The 19,432-nt window shown below is 30.1% G+C and overlaps 1 protein-coding gene across 2 annotated transcripts in view; it reads right to left on the bottom strand.

Annotated features, from left to right (window-relative positions):
• Positions 1-19,432, bottom strand: part of LOC143223034 (serine/threonine-protein kinase mig-15-like) — a 134,513-nt gene that overhangs the window by 32,850 nt on the left and 82,231 nt on the right. For both annotated transcript variants that reach the window (XM_076450413.1, XM_076450419.1), the window contains 8 exons: positions 17,678-17,926; positions 16,456-16,531; positions 14,493-14,641; positions 13,509-13,681; positions 12,641-12,870; positions 11,739-11,791; positions 6,014-6,102; positions 3,233-3,517 (listed from right to left, as the gene is read on the bottom strand). In XM_076450413.1, coding sequence (XP_076306528.1) covers positions 3,233-3,517; positions 6,014-6,102; positions 11,739-11,791; positions 12,641-12,870; positions 13,509-13,681; positions 14,493-14,641; positions 16,456-16,531; positions 17,678-17,926 — 1,304 coding nt within the window. The remainder of the gene's footprint in view (positions 1-3,232; positions 3,518-6,013; positions 6,103-11,738; positions 11,792-12,640; positions 12,871-13,508; positions 13,682-14,492; positions 14,642-16,455; positions 16,532-17,677; positions 17,927-19,432) is intronic.

Here is a 19,432-nt window from a genome sequence, read left to right as displayed (position 1 = left end):
GAATATGCTGAGTAGCTGCTTGTATAATACAGTCTGTTACTGCTGTAAAGGGGAGCAAATTGAGAGATCAATAGCAATAAAGGACTGGCTAGATGCATGAAAATAAATCAAAGAACCAGTATTGAAAAGAGAAATGTTGTGATCAGAGAGCATATGCTCTACAGAGCAATCCCTCCTATCAATGTCAGCACTTCCCCAGAGGGGATAATGTCTATTAAAGTCCTCCAGGATTAAAAAGGGAGATGGCAACTGTTCAATGACAGCATCCAGGTCTGATTGATTGTATGTCTCTCCAGGTGATAGGTGGAGAGAACAAACAGTGATGGTATGACCCAAATAAACATGAATGCACCTGTCCATCACATAGCCTGCCATTTCTGTACATGGAAAACTGCCAAAAGGTGAGTGTATTAGCATTGAGGGCATAAACAAATGATTGTTTTGCATCTTGGGGTGGGAGAAGAAGATGTATCTGAAGAAATGCCTGTACCTGGAACCAAAGGAAATGGATCTTGGGATTTGTTGGAATGTATGTGAAGGACAGAGATGGGTGTCGAAAATGATTTGTCAACTTTTTGAGCCATGAAGGTTACTAGACTTTTAATTTGGTTTGAGAATGATTCTTTTGGAGGCACAGAGAGATCTGTCTTCACTCCCACTGTAGTTGTAAAAGGAAGTGCAGCAGCATATGTCAGAGATGAAGTGGTTGACAGCAACTTTCAAGCCTCAGGATAAGTAATGTTATGAACTGTTTTCAAACACTGCACCTCTTCCAAACATTTAGAGCAAGAATGAAAGTAAAACAAGTGAGAGCCATTGCAATTGATGCAATGAGGGCCTGTTTCACACACATAAGCATCATGATCCTTGCCATCTCAATGAGCACACATCAAGGAATCACAACATGACGTCTTTGTGTGACAGAACTGCTGACAGTAGAAAGATCGGAGAGGGTTTGGAATGTATGGCTGTACCCTGCAATGAAGATAACCTGCCTTGATGGTGACAGGTGGATTTGGTGATGTAAATGTCAGATTGAGGACATTGGTCAGCATCGTAATTCCATCTTTGTGAGTGGAGATATGCCTCACTGCAGAAACTTCTTGAGTGGAGAAACCAGAAAGAATTTCTGATTCAGGGATGTTCTTCAAATCCTTCTCAACAATAACTCCTTGTGATCAATTCAAAGTAGTATGAGATGTAACCTCAATAGGTATATCCCCAATTGCCTTTGAATTCAAGAGGGGTTAACTGTGTTGAGATGTAAATGTTTCCACCAATATGTCACCAGATCGAAGCTTATTTACTGAATTTGGAGAGCCAGCAATTCCCTGTAGTCCCTTCTGAATGAAAAAGAAAGATATTTACCCTAAAGGTTTGTCTGAAAGAAAATGTAGTGTAAGGAAATGAGGTACAACAGGTGGTACAGATGTTGAAGATTGCTGCTCAGAATCTTCAAGACATGGTCGTTTACCTATGGACTGTTTTTACACTAAAGCTGCCCATCTACAGGAATTTAAGGCCAAAGTGGCGTGTTAGGGTTGGACCCCTTAACCACCAAGATACCCTCCTCCCCTTCATGGGTTGCCATGCATTGCAAACACGTGGGTGGATGTTTAGATCCCAGAGGAGGTAATCTGAAAGAACAGAACCTTCCCTTGGAGACCTCCTCATCATGTACAGGAATCCACACTGAGGGGAGACATTTTGGTAATACTACATTTCAACAAGGGCTTTTATGGCATGTTGCTTAACAACAAAAGCATAACCTAATATTTTTGTTAGTCTATGTTCTGAAAGTATGAAATAAAATATATACAGATAACAATACTGAAAAAAAAATTTGTTGATTTTTTTAAGTTAAGGTCTCCATTTATTAAAGATTTTCTTTTATTAAAAACATTGCTGGTATAACAAAACATAGCTTTATTCAGAAACCATTTAAGTTCAAAATTAAATTATTTTTACTTTTAGGATAGATTTTATGCATTTGGCTCTAGGCTAGGTGATACCACACTACATATTTACTTTAGTCTTATTATACCAACACTCACTACACTTATAAGGTTTCACAGCATGCACCCTTATGGCCTCTTCCATCCCTGTCTCTAAAATCCTAATGGGCAGACAGTAATTGAACTGTTCTATCTAAATAAATGCATTTTGACTTTTATGACTCTTCCTATTTCAAGAAATCAAGTGTGATGTGACGCACACACGCTGGCTTTAACATATGTTAGATAATATTTCACAAGGTGATAAATGGATTAAAACTTTCTAGAGATTTGTAATATGTAATGCTAGATAGATTAAAAACTCCAGAAGGTTTGTAATACATGGTATTACGTGATCTAAGACAACTTAACAAGGATTATAATACATAATAATAGGTTGACTAAAAGCTTCTAAAGATTTACAACATATGGAACTAATAAAGACAAGTTTTAAAGGTAAATTTTAAAGGTTTTGATGTAATTCATATTTTGTGAATTAAGACAAGATTCTGAAGTCTGCAATTTCTGATGCTACATAGATTACAAGTTTCTCAAGTTTACAATGTATAACACCATATGAGTTAAGAAGAGCTTCTAATGAGTCTGATATTTGATGCTACATGGACTAAGAAAAGCTTCAAAGATTTATAATGAACTATGCCATGCTTATTATGCCAAACCTATCAAGTTTATAATATATAAATTATGACAAAATTCCATAGTTTAAGATATACAGTACTAAAAAAATTAAGGCATTCTCATAAAAAGCAAACTTTTGAAGCCCTTAAAGTCTTATGATTTAAAGTTATTTAGGTATATGAAAATAAATTTATATAGTTCTAGGACATGATTTGGTGATGGTAAAGAGTAGCTTTCAAATTTTAAAGTATGATGAAACAAAAAGATTAAAAAAGGGGCAATTTTTCAAAAATCTCATTCCAAAATTAATGTACAAATGTCTAATTTAATACTTTTAATATTTAATATGTAGGTGTATCTTAATTCATACAACTTATTTTCCTCAAAACACTGCCTATACAAAGTAGCACAATACTTTCTAATTGCATGGGTTAAGAAACTACTAATATGCAAAATAAAAAATATAGTATTAGTAAACACAAAATCAACGTTTCAAGCAACAGCACTTCATGGGTTTCCACTGTGTTTACCAATAAAATTATTTCAATTTGGCAAGCTTTTCACCATTAACATATTTCTAATAATTCCAATCAACCAACCTGACTGTTGTTTCTGGTTGATCCTTGTGATAATACAATCTCTCTCTTTTTCTGACACTCTTCATTCGGAACTGATGATGAGGCCACTGATGATGGGGATGAAGACACTTTGTGGAGGGGAGGTCGTTCTATCCTATCAGATCTGTGTTTGGCTTTTTCTAAACCACTAGAATCTCTTTTACTATTACTTTTTTCAATGTGGCTGCTGGACCTCTCTCTTCTACTGCGTTCATTTCCATTTTGTTCTCTCTTTGACTTTTCACCTTCTGTCTTATTTGACTGATTCTGTAATAATGATGGAGACTGTAGACTAAAATCAGGCTTTCGACGGCATTTTGACTCCTCCTATTATGTCCAAGATAACTGCATAACCACTAAATTTTGTTCATGTTTATGACACGTGTACAGAACCAGGTAATAAAAAACCATAAAAAAAATATTTATTTGAGGTACTTAAATGTGAAATATATGTTCATTCTACATGGGAGATACAATATATCTCACAAAAAAAATTGTTAGAAAATTCTTATATACAGTGTACAATGACAGAGCAATATCAATATCTGTATATAATAATAATAACATGCATCTAATGCAAGTGCACTAACCAAAGGTTCCCTCTTCCAAGTATTCAAAATTCACTTACTAAATTATTCTATCCTGAAGCTTAGTTATAAATACAGATACATTTTCAAGTCATAGTGTTATTAATTACATTTACACTGCCTAAAACGTTTCTGCACTTTGTTCCCATCTGAGCTTGTTATCAGAAAACTTCAAGTGGGACTTCATAGTTAGTAACTACACAATCTATTCCAAATTGAGAATTTTTTTAAAATGCTGATATTATATAATTGAGTAAGATTTTCAAAGAAAACTAAAATATTCTTAATTGGATAAGTATTCATCTCCTTTGCTACATCAACCCTTAATTAGTATTGGTGCAAAAGATTAGTTTGAAAGGTCACAATATTAGTGTAACCATCTCTGCTTATGTGTAATCAATATGGTTGAAATTGACTACATAGTTAATGTATTGTTTAAGACACAACTAACACAGCAGTATGATAAACCATCCAAGCAGAACAAGGAGCTTTCCAAACTAATTAAAGGTAAAGTGGTAGAGTAGTACAGATCAGGAGAAGGTTGCAAGTGAATTTCAAAGTAGCTGATTATCCCTTTCAGTACATTGAAATCCATCACATTAACAAGTGGAATGTCATTCAGACTGCTGTGTCACTATCAAGATCATGCCACTCTTCCAAATAAAGCAGTCAGCCATACAGGACACTGGTTAGGGATGCCACTATAAAACCAACAGCGACTTTGGAAGATTTGCAAAGTTCTATCTCTGAAATGGGAGTCAGTGTTCATACACTGAAAATATCCTGGTTTCTAGATAAAGCTAGCCTGTATGGGCAATTAGAAAGAAAGAAACCACTACTGAAAAAGAATTATCTTAAATCTCTTGTGGAGTTTGTGTCAAAGCATGTAAATGATACTGCAGACATGTGGCAAAAGATTTTGTGGTCAGATGTGACAAAAAGTGAGCTTTATGGTCTAAATTTAAAGCATTATGTCTGGTATAACCCAGTCAACATTATCCCAGTTGTCAAGCATGGTGGTAACAGAATCATGTTATGGAAATAATCTTCATCAATAGGGACTAGAAAGATTGTAATAACTAAAGGGAAGTGGATGGTGGAAAGTATCAGCAAATCTTGGAGGAATACCTGCTTGAGTTCACCAAGAATCTAAAGCTGGGCTGAAGGTTCACATTTTAGCAGGACAATGAGCTGAAGCACAAGCTCAAAGCCAGACTGGAGTGGTTTCAAAAGAAGAAAGAGAATATCTTTTAGTAGCCTAGTCAAAGCCCTGACTTCAATCCAATAGAATATTTATGGCAAGAGTTGAAGACTGCAGTCCGACAACAATCCTCAATTAACTTATCAATATTGGAGCAATTTTGGGCAAAATTACACCACCACATTGTGCAAAGTTGGTAGAGGCCTATTCAAAACGACTCACAGCAGTAACTGTTGCAAAAGGTGCATCCACCACGTATTGACTTGGCAAATTCCAATTTATTTCTTATCTTTGCAGGTTTTGTTGACATTCAACCTTCTTCACACATAACAGTGTTAAGTCTGATCATTACAATTTTGAATAAAAACAAGTTCACTAAAAAACAAACTATTTATGTTATTTGTACTTCATCAAAATGTGACATTATTGGTAGGGAGTGAATACTTTTGCCAGGTACTGCAACTTCATTTTTACCTCTCATTTACATTTAATAAACATTTGACAAAACTAAACATACTAGATAACTAAAGCACATTTTTATATATGCAAAAACAGCTCATTTGGGTTGAGAAAATATTTTACATAGAAGAGCTATGTAATATGTAGGTGTATCAATATAGAGCTCTTCTATGTAAAATATTTTCTCAACCCAAACAAGCCATTTTTGCATATATATTTCTCTAAAAGTGGGTTTTCTCAACATCACTGAAAGCACATTTTTCTTCAGCACCATAAAGACAACTGTGAGCAAATGTCTACTTAAAACAAAAAAGGAATTAACTAAAAATAGCAAAGACCAAATAAACAGTTGAACAGAAACAAGTTACTTTAAAAAAAAATCAAAAATACATGCTGTTACATCATCTTCCTTAATTTTAAATTAGTAATGCACTGAAAGCTTGGAAACAACAAAAAATAACAATAATGTAATTAACATCTGTTTTGAGGACATGAATTTGCATTATAAAAACGTACCCTTCTTACAACTAATTTTCTATCAGTACTATCTTCTTCACTTGGTATGGGAGGTAAGGGTCTGTTTGGTGCTTGAATTATTACAGGTTCTGAAAGAAAGTACACTCTTAAGATTTACTGATTATCTTAAAACAAGAAGTTTTATCAGTTTTTACTTGTTTTTTTCTTGGTTGCTGCTGAACAAGTATATGGACAATATACATATAAACACTGTAACATAACATGGAAAACAATCTGTTGGTGAACCAAACACTTGCTTATATTAGCAAATAGACCAATTTAATTTAGGTTAATTTATACATAGACTTTCAAAATAATAACTAAAAGAAGGCTTTAAAAATAACAGAATACCATTTTAAATTATCGCAAATAAACAAATTTAAATAGGATACAAATATCTTTTTTTAATGAATGAATTAGTTTCCAATTTTCACTAACATGCACATTTTAATACCCTTCCACTTATAATGTTCCATGTTCTATAAAGATACTAGTGTTTTCAACCTTTTGATGGTACAAGTTCAATATGAAAACAGTCATTTGCTTCAATTAAACAGAACAATCTATCAGTCCTTAATGACTAGAGTTTTTAACAATAATTTTTTTCTAACCAGCCCAAGTATTTTGATATAATGTTACTGCAACAACATAAATAATAGTATTAACATAACTATGTCTTTAAACAAAAAAAAAAGTTTGAAGACACGAGTATAAAAAAACTAAAACTAAATAAACGTCCACTACTACAGACACACAGAGCTCTATTAATTCACAATGTCATAAAATCAACTCAGTACGTGAGAACCGAGACTATTTGAACCATTTCTCAGCTGATCATGGCATGGATTTTATATGTAATGCAAGCCTATGTTTTAATGTTACAAATGCACATTCTTTGACCAAAAAAATTTGCATTTGAAACAATAACAAAACCTACATGCAACTCAAATATGTTATCTATAAGAGCAGAGTCCTTCATTTTTATCCATGTCTATTAAACATAGTTTTAGCTGAAACAGCCAAACAAGCAACATTCTTTATACAAATAAAGTAACTTAAGTAAAAGCTAACCACCTGATACTGTTAACAGTTTGTGAAAACACTCTTCACACTGAAAAATACTGATATGTGTTTCATTTGTAATTGAGCTTAGAATATTTGTAACACAATTATCCTATGTATTTAATGCATAGTTTCTTTTATGCAGCACTTCTGATCCTCAATCATAAGATTTTGATTGAATTTCATGAACTACAATAAAAGTTAGAGTATGTTCCATCTAGGTTCAAAACATAACTTTGAATTCATTCATTCATCACTTTATAGATATATTAGCAGTCTGTTAATCATTTATAATCCACAAGTTGTACATAAATATTAGCTAATCAGTAAGACATTTGAAATTTAGTTAACATACACTTGACTTTGCATTTTCCATATTTCTGAACGAACTGACAATAGTTTCAAAACTGTAACAAGACCAAGAAATAAAATATTTCAATTATGTTATTAAATTCTCAAAAGTTCAGTCTGATTTGATGAATCTTGTACAACAAAATCTTAAATAACCAATAAATCAGAAAGAAATGTTTACAAGGTATAATTAAGGTGAAAACAACTTGCAGTTGTATTAAAGCTAAATATAAAAAGGTTTAAAAAGTAGGAATTAATTCTCCCAATATGAGGTTGGTCAACACAAAATTATGTGATTTTTTTATATTCATTTAAAGTCTTTTTAGTTTTAATACTTCTAACTTTGAATATAATTTGTGTCTCTTCATAAAATTTGGCAGTCTTTCAATTAATATTATAAATATTAACATACAAAAAATCATATTTTTAATGAAGTACTTTTAATAAAATACAATAAAAATAAATATATTGAGTATTTGTTTGGTATAGTCCATGTGCAAAGTAATTTTCATGTTAAAATTAAAAATGCTTTATCATCTCAAAAATGTTAAATTTCTTAAATATTTATCTAATCTTCCTTTTTCTTTCTCTCTATTGTTGAAGAGAGTTAATCCTATTTTTTTATACTAGTCATAGTATTGCACTTCATAATCTTCATTTAATTAAATAAACAATATAGACTAACAAACATGCAAAAAGTAGTCAAATTTCCTTACCTCTAAAAATGTTTTTGGCTTTCTAAGAGTCTTTACAAATTCATCCAAGCTAGTTGTTAACTTTTTCACAGGAATGATGTTGGTACTCTGAGTGAAATTAGCATTTAATGGTTCAGAACATTATATATATATATATAATACATCATTTGATAGTGGAAACCATTGACTTTCTATTGTTTATAGATCATACATAATTAAAATTAAGAGAGAACTATTAATGAATTATGAAAGAATCTGATTTTCTATTTAATAGCTATGTAACCAAACAAAATTGAAAACTATAATAAATGTGGGTTGCCTGAGCAATGAAAACTTTAGAGAAAATAATTTACTTTTAATTTCATATTTTTTAGAGGTGCGGTGGGTCAAAGAGGGATGATGACATGTTAAAAGAACATATATCATATGTGTCACACTAGGGGAAATTCAGGATATTTATATTTCCTTGTAGAAATAAGGACTTAAAATTATATGCTATTAAAATATGTATTATTAGTTAAGTTTAGTGCTAATTGAATTGGTATAACTTACATAAAAAGTAATTTAATAATATTTTGGACGTAAGGCATTAAAAGTTGGTGTCATGCACAGTAAAGAATACCTGTAGTGATAGGGTTAATGTTTTACCACTGGTGTGTTCATAGTTTGTATTTATCAATATACTTAACTGTTTTAAGATGTCTTCTTATCTACATTTAGTGGTCATTAAATTACAATCTTAAATTTTTATGATTAGGAACCCACTTTTCAGAAAATAAAGTTTATAGGAGGCTTGAATGGGTAGTGAAAAAAACTTTATAACAAATATAAAATGTTTAAACAAGCTTGTGGAGATACAAAGTCTGGGCTCTCATACCTGACATCACAACTTTAGGTTCCTCTTTTTTAATAATGTCTTTAATTTCAGAAACACATTAAACTGAATAAATCCTAAAGCCTTAATGCCTAGCTTTGATTTTTGTAAAATGTTTTACTGGAGTTCCTATCACTGGAGCTTGTAACAACGTGCTTGACTTCTACTGTAATGGCCTAAATCTTTTAACTCCCATCCCCAGTACACTTTTTGGTTTCCCTCTTAAAATTAGTAACAAACAAAAACCAACTTTAATTTCAATCGCATAAAAACCTTCTTCAAAAGAATAACTTAACCCTATTGTCATGGGTATCCTTTGTTGCACATGACACAAGGTTTAGCATTTTACATTCAAATTTTTATTAAATTACTTTTTATCTAATACCATTTAATGCAGCATAAAATATTGGCCAATAATCCACATTTTAATAGAATATAAGTTTTAGGTTCTTAATTCTATAAAGCAACATTTAAAAAAACTCCTGAATTTCTCCGAGTGACATGTGACACATTTCATCTAAGTACCTTTTCTTCTTTATTTTATCCACTATCTCTTGAATAGGTATGAAATTAAATGTGAATTACTCACTATAGAACTGTCATTACTCAGACAGACATAATTTTTGTAGCCTTCAATTTTGTTTGATTACAAAGTTATCAAATAGAAAACCGAACCTTTCCAGCCATACCTACCTGTCACAAAAACCAAGGTTTTCATCTATCAAATGATGTATTATACTATTTTGTGTTCTGAATGGATAATCATCAACTGCAAAAACTTGTAGTGTAGGCTTCATTCCCACAAGAAATGTAATGACTAGCTTGAAAAAATTTGTAACAGCTCTTGTTGCATAGTTAGAAAGCAAAAAAAATGTAACTGTTAAAGAAAATTGTCTGATTTTTGCATGTTATTAGTGTATGTTCTTTGGTGCTTTAATGCACTACTACTTTTAGTATAAAAAGTAGAGTTAAGTGTTATCAACAGTCATCAAAACAAAGAATACTCAAGGTATTTTATTTCTTGTTTTCAAGTTTATTCTTTATTTATTATTATAAAAGTAACTAAAGATAAAAATAGGATTCTCTTTAGGTTAGTTATGGTTAGAATAGGTCAAATAAGTAATAATAATATAATAAAAACATTTTACGAGGCACACATATAAGCAGCACCTTCCCCGAGTAATTAACAACTTATAACAGCATGAATAGTAATTAGATATAGTTTCAAAGGGCAATAAAACAATAAAATTTAATTATAAATACACATATACTGTTATGAGTTTAAAGGTTCTTGGGATAAACAAATGCAGTTTCATGTTACATTTGAAGTCATTCTAAAAATGAAATTTGAGACAAAGTATTTTTTATCTTAACATGAAAATCACTTTGCACACAAACTATTCAAAACAAACACTTGGTATGTTTGAGGACAATTTTTTATTTTATTACAAGTACTTCACTAAAAGATATGAGTTTTTGTATGTGTAGATCTACAATGCTTATTGAAAGACCACCAAATTTCATGAAAATATACATTGTATTAAAAGATAGTAGTATCAAATCTATAAAAACTTTGAAGGAATACAGAAAGATTACATGGTCAGTCAGACTGACTGAGCTCATGTTGAGAGAGTTAAGCACAAGTTACTTTTTTTTTCACTTATTCTCACCAACATACTTATGACTCTGATCTAAACACAAGCCATATAATCTGCACTTTATCCTCCCCTATATTAATTCAGATATGTCAGACACTTTTGTTGCTTTCATTTTTAATGAACACATACACTTTTTCTTGGCAAACATAACCAATCATTCACCCTAACATTAAATTCACCATTCACATGAAAGTAACAAGAAAGTATCTTTTTTTTCTAACTTTTACATCATTTGATCCAACACACAATTCAAAACCAAAATATACTGAAAAATCAATCACACAGGTCTCTTAATTTCTGGAATTCCATCCATGAATCCAAACAAAAAATCAGTATATTAAAAAACTTTATACACCTTTCCTCAACTGACTTCACAAATGAAAAACAAATCAATCTTATAAAGCATTTCTTTATTCACATCAACAAATTCCAACCAACTCCTATCTAAAAAGTTTCACACAACCACCAGAATAAAAACCTCAAAATGCAACTCCAAATAAAACTGACGCTAATACAACAATACAACATTAAGCTGCAATTACCATTCATCCCTGAAGCCAATTCAAAAATAATTTATACTTGGAGAAAACTTTCCAGTAAGCATAAAATTCTTGTCAACTTCAAATTCACTCAAAATCTGATCTGAAACTAAAATCACTACCTATTCAAGTCATTTTCAAAATTTACATTTTTAACTTTTACTACTTGTTCAAAACTTGTCCACAATGATTAGTGAACAAACACCAAAGAACCAAGCTTAAGATATATTAACAGTTTAAACCATTTCACTTCTTTCACAAGTGTCTTAAATATACACATTTACTGTGATGCATTTATTTTGAATTGAATTCTGGACATAAAATCTTATTTCTTAAATTTCAGACTTTCATAACATGTCTTCAAGCTACTAAGTAGTATTTATACAAGTATAAATGCAAAACATATCATAAATGTAGCCAGATGAGTAATATGATTAAAATGTTTTGATATACTAGTAAACATTTATATTGGTATTAGTAAAGTACATATAATCTATTAATAAAGAAGTACATTGCAAAACACATTTTAGGTTGTAATAAAAATACCTTTAGTAGTTTCAATGTTTTTTCTGCCATCCTTATTGTATACATCAGGAGGCCTAAAAAACACCAAAAAAACAGTGTTTATCACATAGGTTAAGAAATAAACAGCAATATCAAAATGCTCACAGTTTCTTCATGAATTAATTTTATTTCAAAAATCCTACCATAAACATATAAATAATTTTAAATTCACAAAACATTTCAAAAAGACATCTAAACCATGAATGTGCAACAGGGTATATTGAAGTAGCACCATGTCATAAAGCAGTATAATGCAAACTCAAGTATTAATTTGTATTAAAATAAAATACACCAATAAAATGCTATCACAAAATCAACAAGCTGCTATCAAAAATACATAAAAATGAAACTGGAATATAGTTTTTCAGGACTATATTTGTCAGGACAACTAAGTGTAAAGGAATAAAAAACGTTTGGTCATACTTATTTGTAGTCTTTTAAGGTGTGACAAACTAATGAAAATTTGTGCATATTTTATCCATGTAATACTACAAAATACCCTTAGGTAGTTATATATGTTTCATATTGAAGTTGTAACAGTGAAACAGACATCAAAATTAATACATACAATAATCACACAGATGCATTGAACAAGTTTTGAATTTTTTAACATGTAATTTGTTTAATCTGCCTGTAACTAAAAACTGACTGTATTTTATAGCCACTATCACTACAGTTTAGATTTTTACAAAATTCTAAATGATTTTCTGATTAATATTTCCCATATTTAATAATTATAAAACTTATTTCAATGGTGCATTTTGAATATTATTATGACAAGTAATAAAAGTTTAGTACGTACTTGCAGGCTTGAGCAATGAGAAAAAAGTAGCATAAATTTTAACATTTATTACTAGAATGAAATAATTTAGATTGAAACATACAGAGGCCTTGGTGGGTCAGAAGCCAGCAAAGTTCCATCATTTAACAAATTCCCTTCTTCCTCTTCATCAGATTCTAGAGTCAGTTTAATACATGTATTGCCATTCTGGCAAGCAGAATGCTCATTGTTCACAACTGCTGATTCTCTGCTGCTGTTGCCTTTGCTAAGAGCTCCACTACTGCTCTGCCCACAAGCCAATTCATTCAACTGAGCTGCTATCACTTCTAAATCCTAATATTACAAATAATTTATCTGAGATACTAGCATATCTAGGTGCTAAAAAATAAAATAAAATTAGTAAACCTCATACAAACAAGATTTTGTTTTTCTAGATGGTAGGTTAAGAAGTTCCAATCTGAACATAGCTACATTTCATTTTCAAACTGTTAACCAATTAAAATTTTAAATGAATAACTTAAAGTAGTTTTACTTCAAGGACTTCATATCTGCTGGTACTTTCACATTGTGAAAGAAACTAACATTTAATATTTAACTTATAATTAATACTGTTGAAACAAAAATTTTAAATGTATTATAGCTCCAATGAGCTACTTCATACTTCATATACTCTACAGGAAAGAAAAAAGATGTTCAGGAAATAGTTAGTCATAAATACGTTATTGTTTAAAGGATACTACCATAAACTTAACTCATACATTAAACCTTGTTCAATGTTAAATTTGTTTTTAATTTCTGTATACATGACTGAACAACAGTGACCTTTCCAAATTTTCTTTTAATAACAACTGAAAATGTTATTAATAGTTTAATATTGTCATTCCTCTTTAATGATATGTTTAAAATAATACTTTACATAGATACATAATACTATCAATAAATGTAAAGAAAAACTATAATGACAATCTTACTTCTGGTCTACACACAGGAGATATGTTACACAATCCTGTGACTTGGGGTTCTGGTGCCTTTGGAGACTGAACTGGCTGCGTATTGTGTGGGGGTTTACGGACTTTTTCTTTACACTCCTCATCCACTGGAATTGGAGGAAGTGGTTTACTTGGAGGTGGAGGGTCAGGAACTACTACACACAGAAATAGAAAACACATTTGCTAACTGTAAATTAACTGAAAAGATGTTTTGTTTGTTTGTTTGTTTATGAATTTCACATGAAGCTACATGAGGGCTATTTGTGTAACCACCCATAATTTAGCAGTGTAAGATTAGAAGGGAAAGCAGTTAGTCATCACTGCTCACTGCCAACACTTGAACTACTCTTTTACCAACAAATAGTGGGATTGGCAGTAACTTCATAACATGTACATGGCTGAAAGGGTGAGCATGTTTGGTGTGATGGGGATTCGAACCAACAACCCTTATATTATGAGTTGAGCTCTTTAATCACCTGGCCATACCAGGACAGAAATGTTTTGAGACACTGAAAATGACTACAGTTTTAATTAATATAAAATACACAATAACCATAATACATACACTAATTAAAATCCCTCAAAGTAACATATTTTCTAACTTAAATTTAACAATACACAAAAGTTTTCAGTGTATTAATAATAAAATATATTATTTTACCAAACTGCATGTAAAGTACCTGAATTTTCCCATGTTAGTAACTATTTCCTTTATTTTTTGCACTCAATTTCTAACAAGCTATTTTACAATACAATTTACTTAATCATCACAAACATAAAATTTCTTGTTATCACTAACAGATGTCAATTCCATTAGAAGAAATGATTAAAAAAAATAAAAGCAGGTCTGTATATTGATTTTTAAATATTAAAAATTCTAAATAGTTCATAAAATAGAATTCAATGTTAATGACTTCAATTGTTGAGGTAAACACCAGGGCACAGATTAAAAATGTTTCTCTTTACCTACTGTTCTCATAGGAAGACGTGGTTTTTCTGGAAATGGGGATGCATTTTGTCTAGGTGTGGGATCACTAGGCATCAATGTTTTTGGCTCCTGAAGTTGCTGAAAGTTTCGCTTTAGAGTTGATTCTAATTCAACTGGTTCCATAGAACTGTGAAAGAAAAGTATTTTCACATACAATGAGTTACAATACAAAAACAACAGAAAGTTATAACTGACAATGTTCAATAAAATTAAAGAAGACAGATAAGGAAAGAGTTATTACTATATGACAATTTACCTCTGTACATAAATACCAGTTAAAAAATATTTTTTTTCTACAACCAAATCTGCTACAAAAATTGCTTGATAGAAATGTTACTAGGAATTTACTTGTTTTCCTTTTCATGACAGTTTAAAAAAATTGATGGTGTTCGTATATTTTTCCGAGAAACCATAAAAACTTCAAAATTAAAAAATAAACATGTATCTTAATTTCGGGTTAAAAATAATATTTAAGAATGTTCCCTCTTTAGTGCAAAAAAGCAATTAAATGTAAAATACAAGAAAAAAGTACTGAAATAAAAAAACAATATGACTTAGTTTCAGTATCTTTAAAATACTTTGAAAAAATGTCATTTATAAAAAATCTTTAATGACCTCTAAAATCAATGTCAAATTTTGTTGTCGATGTGTTCCAAATTTTATTAATTATGTAAGGACAACTAGTTACGTCTACTTATATTAAAATAGTTTTTGTTAAGCATATTTTGCACTGTCACTTTTACTTTGTAAAACTAAACCATTTAAAAGATGACTTAAGTTGTTTTACTATTTTAACTATTTCTGCACATTATATTCTTTTTGTTACATATCTTCAGAACTTATTTGTCTGTAATAATATAGTCCCTTTTAGCAAACAAATAAAAACAATATATTTAAATGGTTCATGGCTTAAAATTTTTATAAAATCGTTATACATTCAGACCTATTAAAATATGGTATTGTATTTGTATTATTTTTAACTGGAAACTTTGCAACATGTCTATATCATTGTGAATTCATATTAATTTAATATTGCATAGATTTGAAAAATTGAATTAATTAATGCATGTTACATATTTTTGTTTTGCAAAACAGTGAAGGACTTTTCTCTTTATAAGTATTACATCCTGCCTTCAAAGGCTTTTGTGGTAAATCAATCTATAGCTGTCTGTAAAGAAGATGGAGAAAATAAAGGAGAGTTTTTATATTCCAGTAATAAAACTCAAATTCAACACTGTTACAATATATGTTCAGAAACCTACTATTTATGGTATACAAGTAAAAAACACTGAAATAACATATCATACTAGTTCTTATTCAAAAATTCTTTTTAATTAGAGAAAAAAATCACACAGAAGAAATTAAGCAAAAAAATGTGCAAATAGGTATGTACATGATCACATATGCAACTTAAATGAGGACTACAAAATAGGCAACATTTGAATCCAGAATGATTTCATTATTATCAAACTGAGAATTTTATTTCATACTTCTCATTACATATGAAAAGTATACACCTAACAAGTTACTTGTAGGTGGAAAGTTTTTGAAAATAATGAAGAATTTCATCAACTCAAAAAAAAAGGAATATGCTTCACACTTAGTATCAAAATAACTCAATGGTAGCTTATCAGTCAGGACTGCTAGAACCAAATCACTGTTGGTTTATTATTAAGAACTGCATGAACCAAACCACTACTGGTTTATTATTAAGGACTGACTGAACCAAGTCATGGCTTTGTTATCACTCAGAGTTATTTGAACCAAATAACTGTTGACTTATCCTTTAGAATTGTTTGGATAACTTGAAAATCAAATATATATTTAAGCCATTAAAAATACAAATATTCATGAAAATCATGAAAATTGTAGTTAAAATGCCAATAACCTAGGATTCAATAATAATACTCGTTTGCTTAAACCTTCACAATTCATACAAACCTAGGTTGGCCTAACACTCCTAAATCTTCTTCATCTCCCTCACTTCCACTAAAATGATAAACTTCCTGGGATTCCACTGAAAATGAAACATATTAAAACTATAGTTCAAGTTACAACATCTAAAAATACATGAAAGATACATATGCTGTATCTCTATTTAGTATAAGAATGTTAAATTTTTTTTACTCAAAAGAAACCAAGACATGTTAACAAGGTAAACACTGTTCCTTTCAGTACATTCTCATTTGTAAAAAATGATAAAGTTATTAAATTTAGTTTGATTGGATATTCTCCTGCTTAAAATGTCTCTGCACAAAGTTATCTCCTGATGAGCCATTGAAAACACTTAAAACATCCTAGATGGAACATCAATATCTATCTATAATCCCTTCAAAGTTCATCTGTCATCTGTTTAATAGTTACAAACCTCAATAGAAATGTTTATATCATTGCTTTATCCAGTTTGAAATAACTATTTATCATGTGTACACAACTGGAACATTCCACTGTACAAACTTTCACACACTTTTAAAAGTGATGAAATCATGTCAAATGAAAACCAAGTTGGGAAGACTTAATAATCACCACATGTAATTAATATGGGTTTATCTGCATTTATATATTATGGTGCTTGATTGTTCTGGTTGTGTACACATGACAAATAGTTCTTTCAAACTGGGTAAAGCAATGATGTAAACATTTCTCTTGAGGCTTGTAACTATTAATATGAGTTTATCTGCATTTATATATTATGGTGTTTGATTAAATATGAACCAGAAAAATGAAAAGACACTGGAAATCTATTGCAAAATTTTTATCCCATGTAATCTATCAGATTTGGATTTTCAGCCAACATGATTAGTTAGTGCCTTCCATGTATATTTCCTAGTAGATATTCTATAGTTGTAGCAGTTTGAAAAACTGGATAAGCCTGACTATAAAAAAACGAATATAGTTTATATATAGTCTAACATTTTGTGTACATATAAATATTTATATAAAACAGATATTTCTTTCCATCTTTCATTAAAATTTGTAGCTGTATGAGAATGAGTATATGAGAAAAAGTTAAAATAAGCAACATTCTAAAAACTCACTAAGAATATTCTATATCACAGAAAGTTACAATTAACTTAAGGTCTTAAGTGAAAAACAAAACATGTTGCTATAATGATTAACAGAGTATTACAACAACCACAGATTAGCAACATAAATATCAAACCTCGTTTGTGTTTACGGCAGCGGTCAATATGTTCTTTCAACTGGTTACGAACTTGTCTTTCAGTGGGTTGGTCTTTAATAAATGGGTGTTTTAGTAACTGGTCTGTGTAAGGCCTCTTTTGGTAGTCCTTTACTAGAACTGTTTCAATGAAGCTGTGAAACTTCTTAGACCATTTCTTGGACTTTAGACGTGGTGGACTGTTTCGTGGAATTAGGAAAAGAGCACGCATGGGATGCATGTCACATAGAGCTAAAATATGGGTGAACATAATTATTATTTATTATTAATATGATAACTAAACCAATAAAATTTTCCTTTACTAGATCTATTACTATGACATAAGATTATGAAAGTATACCTGTTTCCCAAGCTTAGTAAAGCAAAAATAGAATTACTAAACATTATGCAAAACAGTTTATCTTCCAAAGCTCCAGTGACCTCTTCTATTATCTAAACAAATATTCTTTTAAACAACTATGAAGTTCAACAGCATATGAGATTGTGCAACATAAAAGGTAAGCAAGCTGCAAGATTATTTTTGTTTTTAATACTTGAACAATTATATTTTCATAATAATAATAATGAATTATTATAATATTTTTATAATATTTTAATGATTTCATATTTAATAAATTTTCAGACCTAATTCAACTTCAAAAGTTTTCTTTAACTGTTAAGTTGATGGAAACTTAAAATTTGTCATAAATGAATGTGAATTTTTGAAAATAAATGTTTGCAACACTGATGCAAGTTAAAAATAATAAAAAAACACCTTTATCAGTGTATTTACAAGGGTGCAAGGAAGTTGTTGCACATTTAAAAATTCCAAAGAGGTTCTGAAAATCCATATAGAATTAGATAAATATAAGGTTAATCTAAACACAAATAACCATAAAGAACGTGTTCAGCAATCAACATTTTGAAAACTTGCACTGTAGAGTTACTGGTATATAGTATGGGTAATAAAACACATTGAAATTTCACACCTTAAGACTGTATATTCTCAATCACATAATAACACTATTTGTACATTAATCTAGCATCCTCATGCCGCTTTGCATAAATTTATTTCCACAAAAGTAATTATGGGAACGTTTTATCCAAATACATTTTTCAAAGACCAAAAAAACTGAACTTTTAACCGTTGTATTTATTTTGATAGAAGAATTAAATCCCCATTTTCGTCAGTGTTTTACCAAATGGCAATATTTAATAAAGTATGCTAATATGCATCACAAAAATGGAAAGACATCTCCAAACATCAAGATTATTTTCACTGTGTTTATACAAGCAATACACTGAGACATGTTTTTAATCCATTTAACATTGTAAAAATATACATGATTGCATTTTGAACAGAGTTGCAAAGTATCATCACCACCCTTAAATAATAATAAAAAAAACAGAAAAACAAAGTTAACATTGAAAGTTTTATTGTTAAATACTGCTTATCCCAACTTAGTTACATTTTGTGCTTTGTTCTTTCATTTACTAGCATGTATATTTTTACATTATTCCTCAATTAGTAAAATATTTTTAGATCCATTTTCTTTCAAGAATGTAAGTTAATCATAGAAATGAAACATATTTGCTTATTTTATAATTGTTTTCAATATGGTAAGATAGCTTCATATACTTAATATTTTTTTACATAAATTATATAAATGTGATACAAGTTTACTGAAAATCAATATACTCCTACTTTGTTATTTTCCATTAAATGAAAATTTGTAACTGCATCCCCAATCATTAGTT

The sequence above is a fragment of the Tachypleus tridentatus genome, chromosome 1 (assembly GCF_004210375.1).
Source record: "Tachypleus tridentatus isolate NWPU-2018 chromosome 1, ASM421037v1, whole genome shotgun sequence".
Taxonomy (NCBI): Eukaryota; Metazoa; Arthropoda; class Merostomata; order Xiphosura; family Limulidae; genus Tachypleus; species Tachypleus tridentatus.
This window is presented reverse-complemented; position numbering and strand designations above follow the sequence as displayed.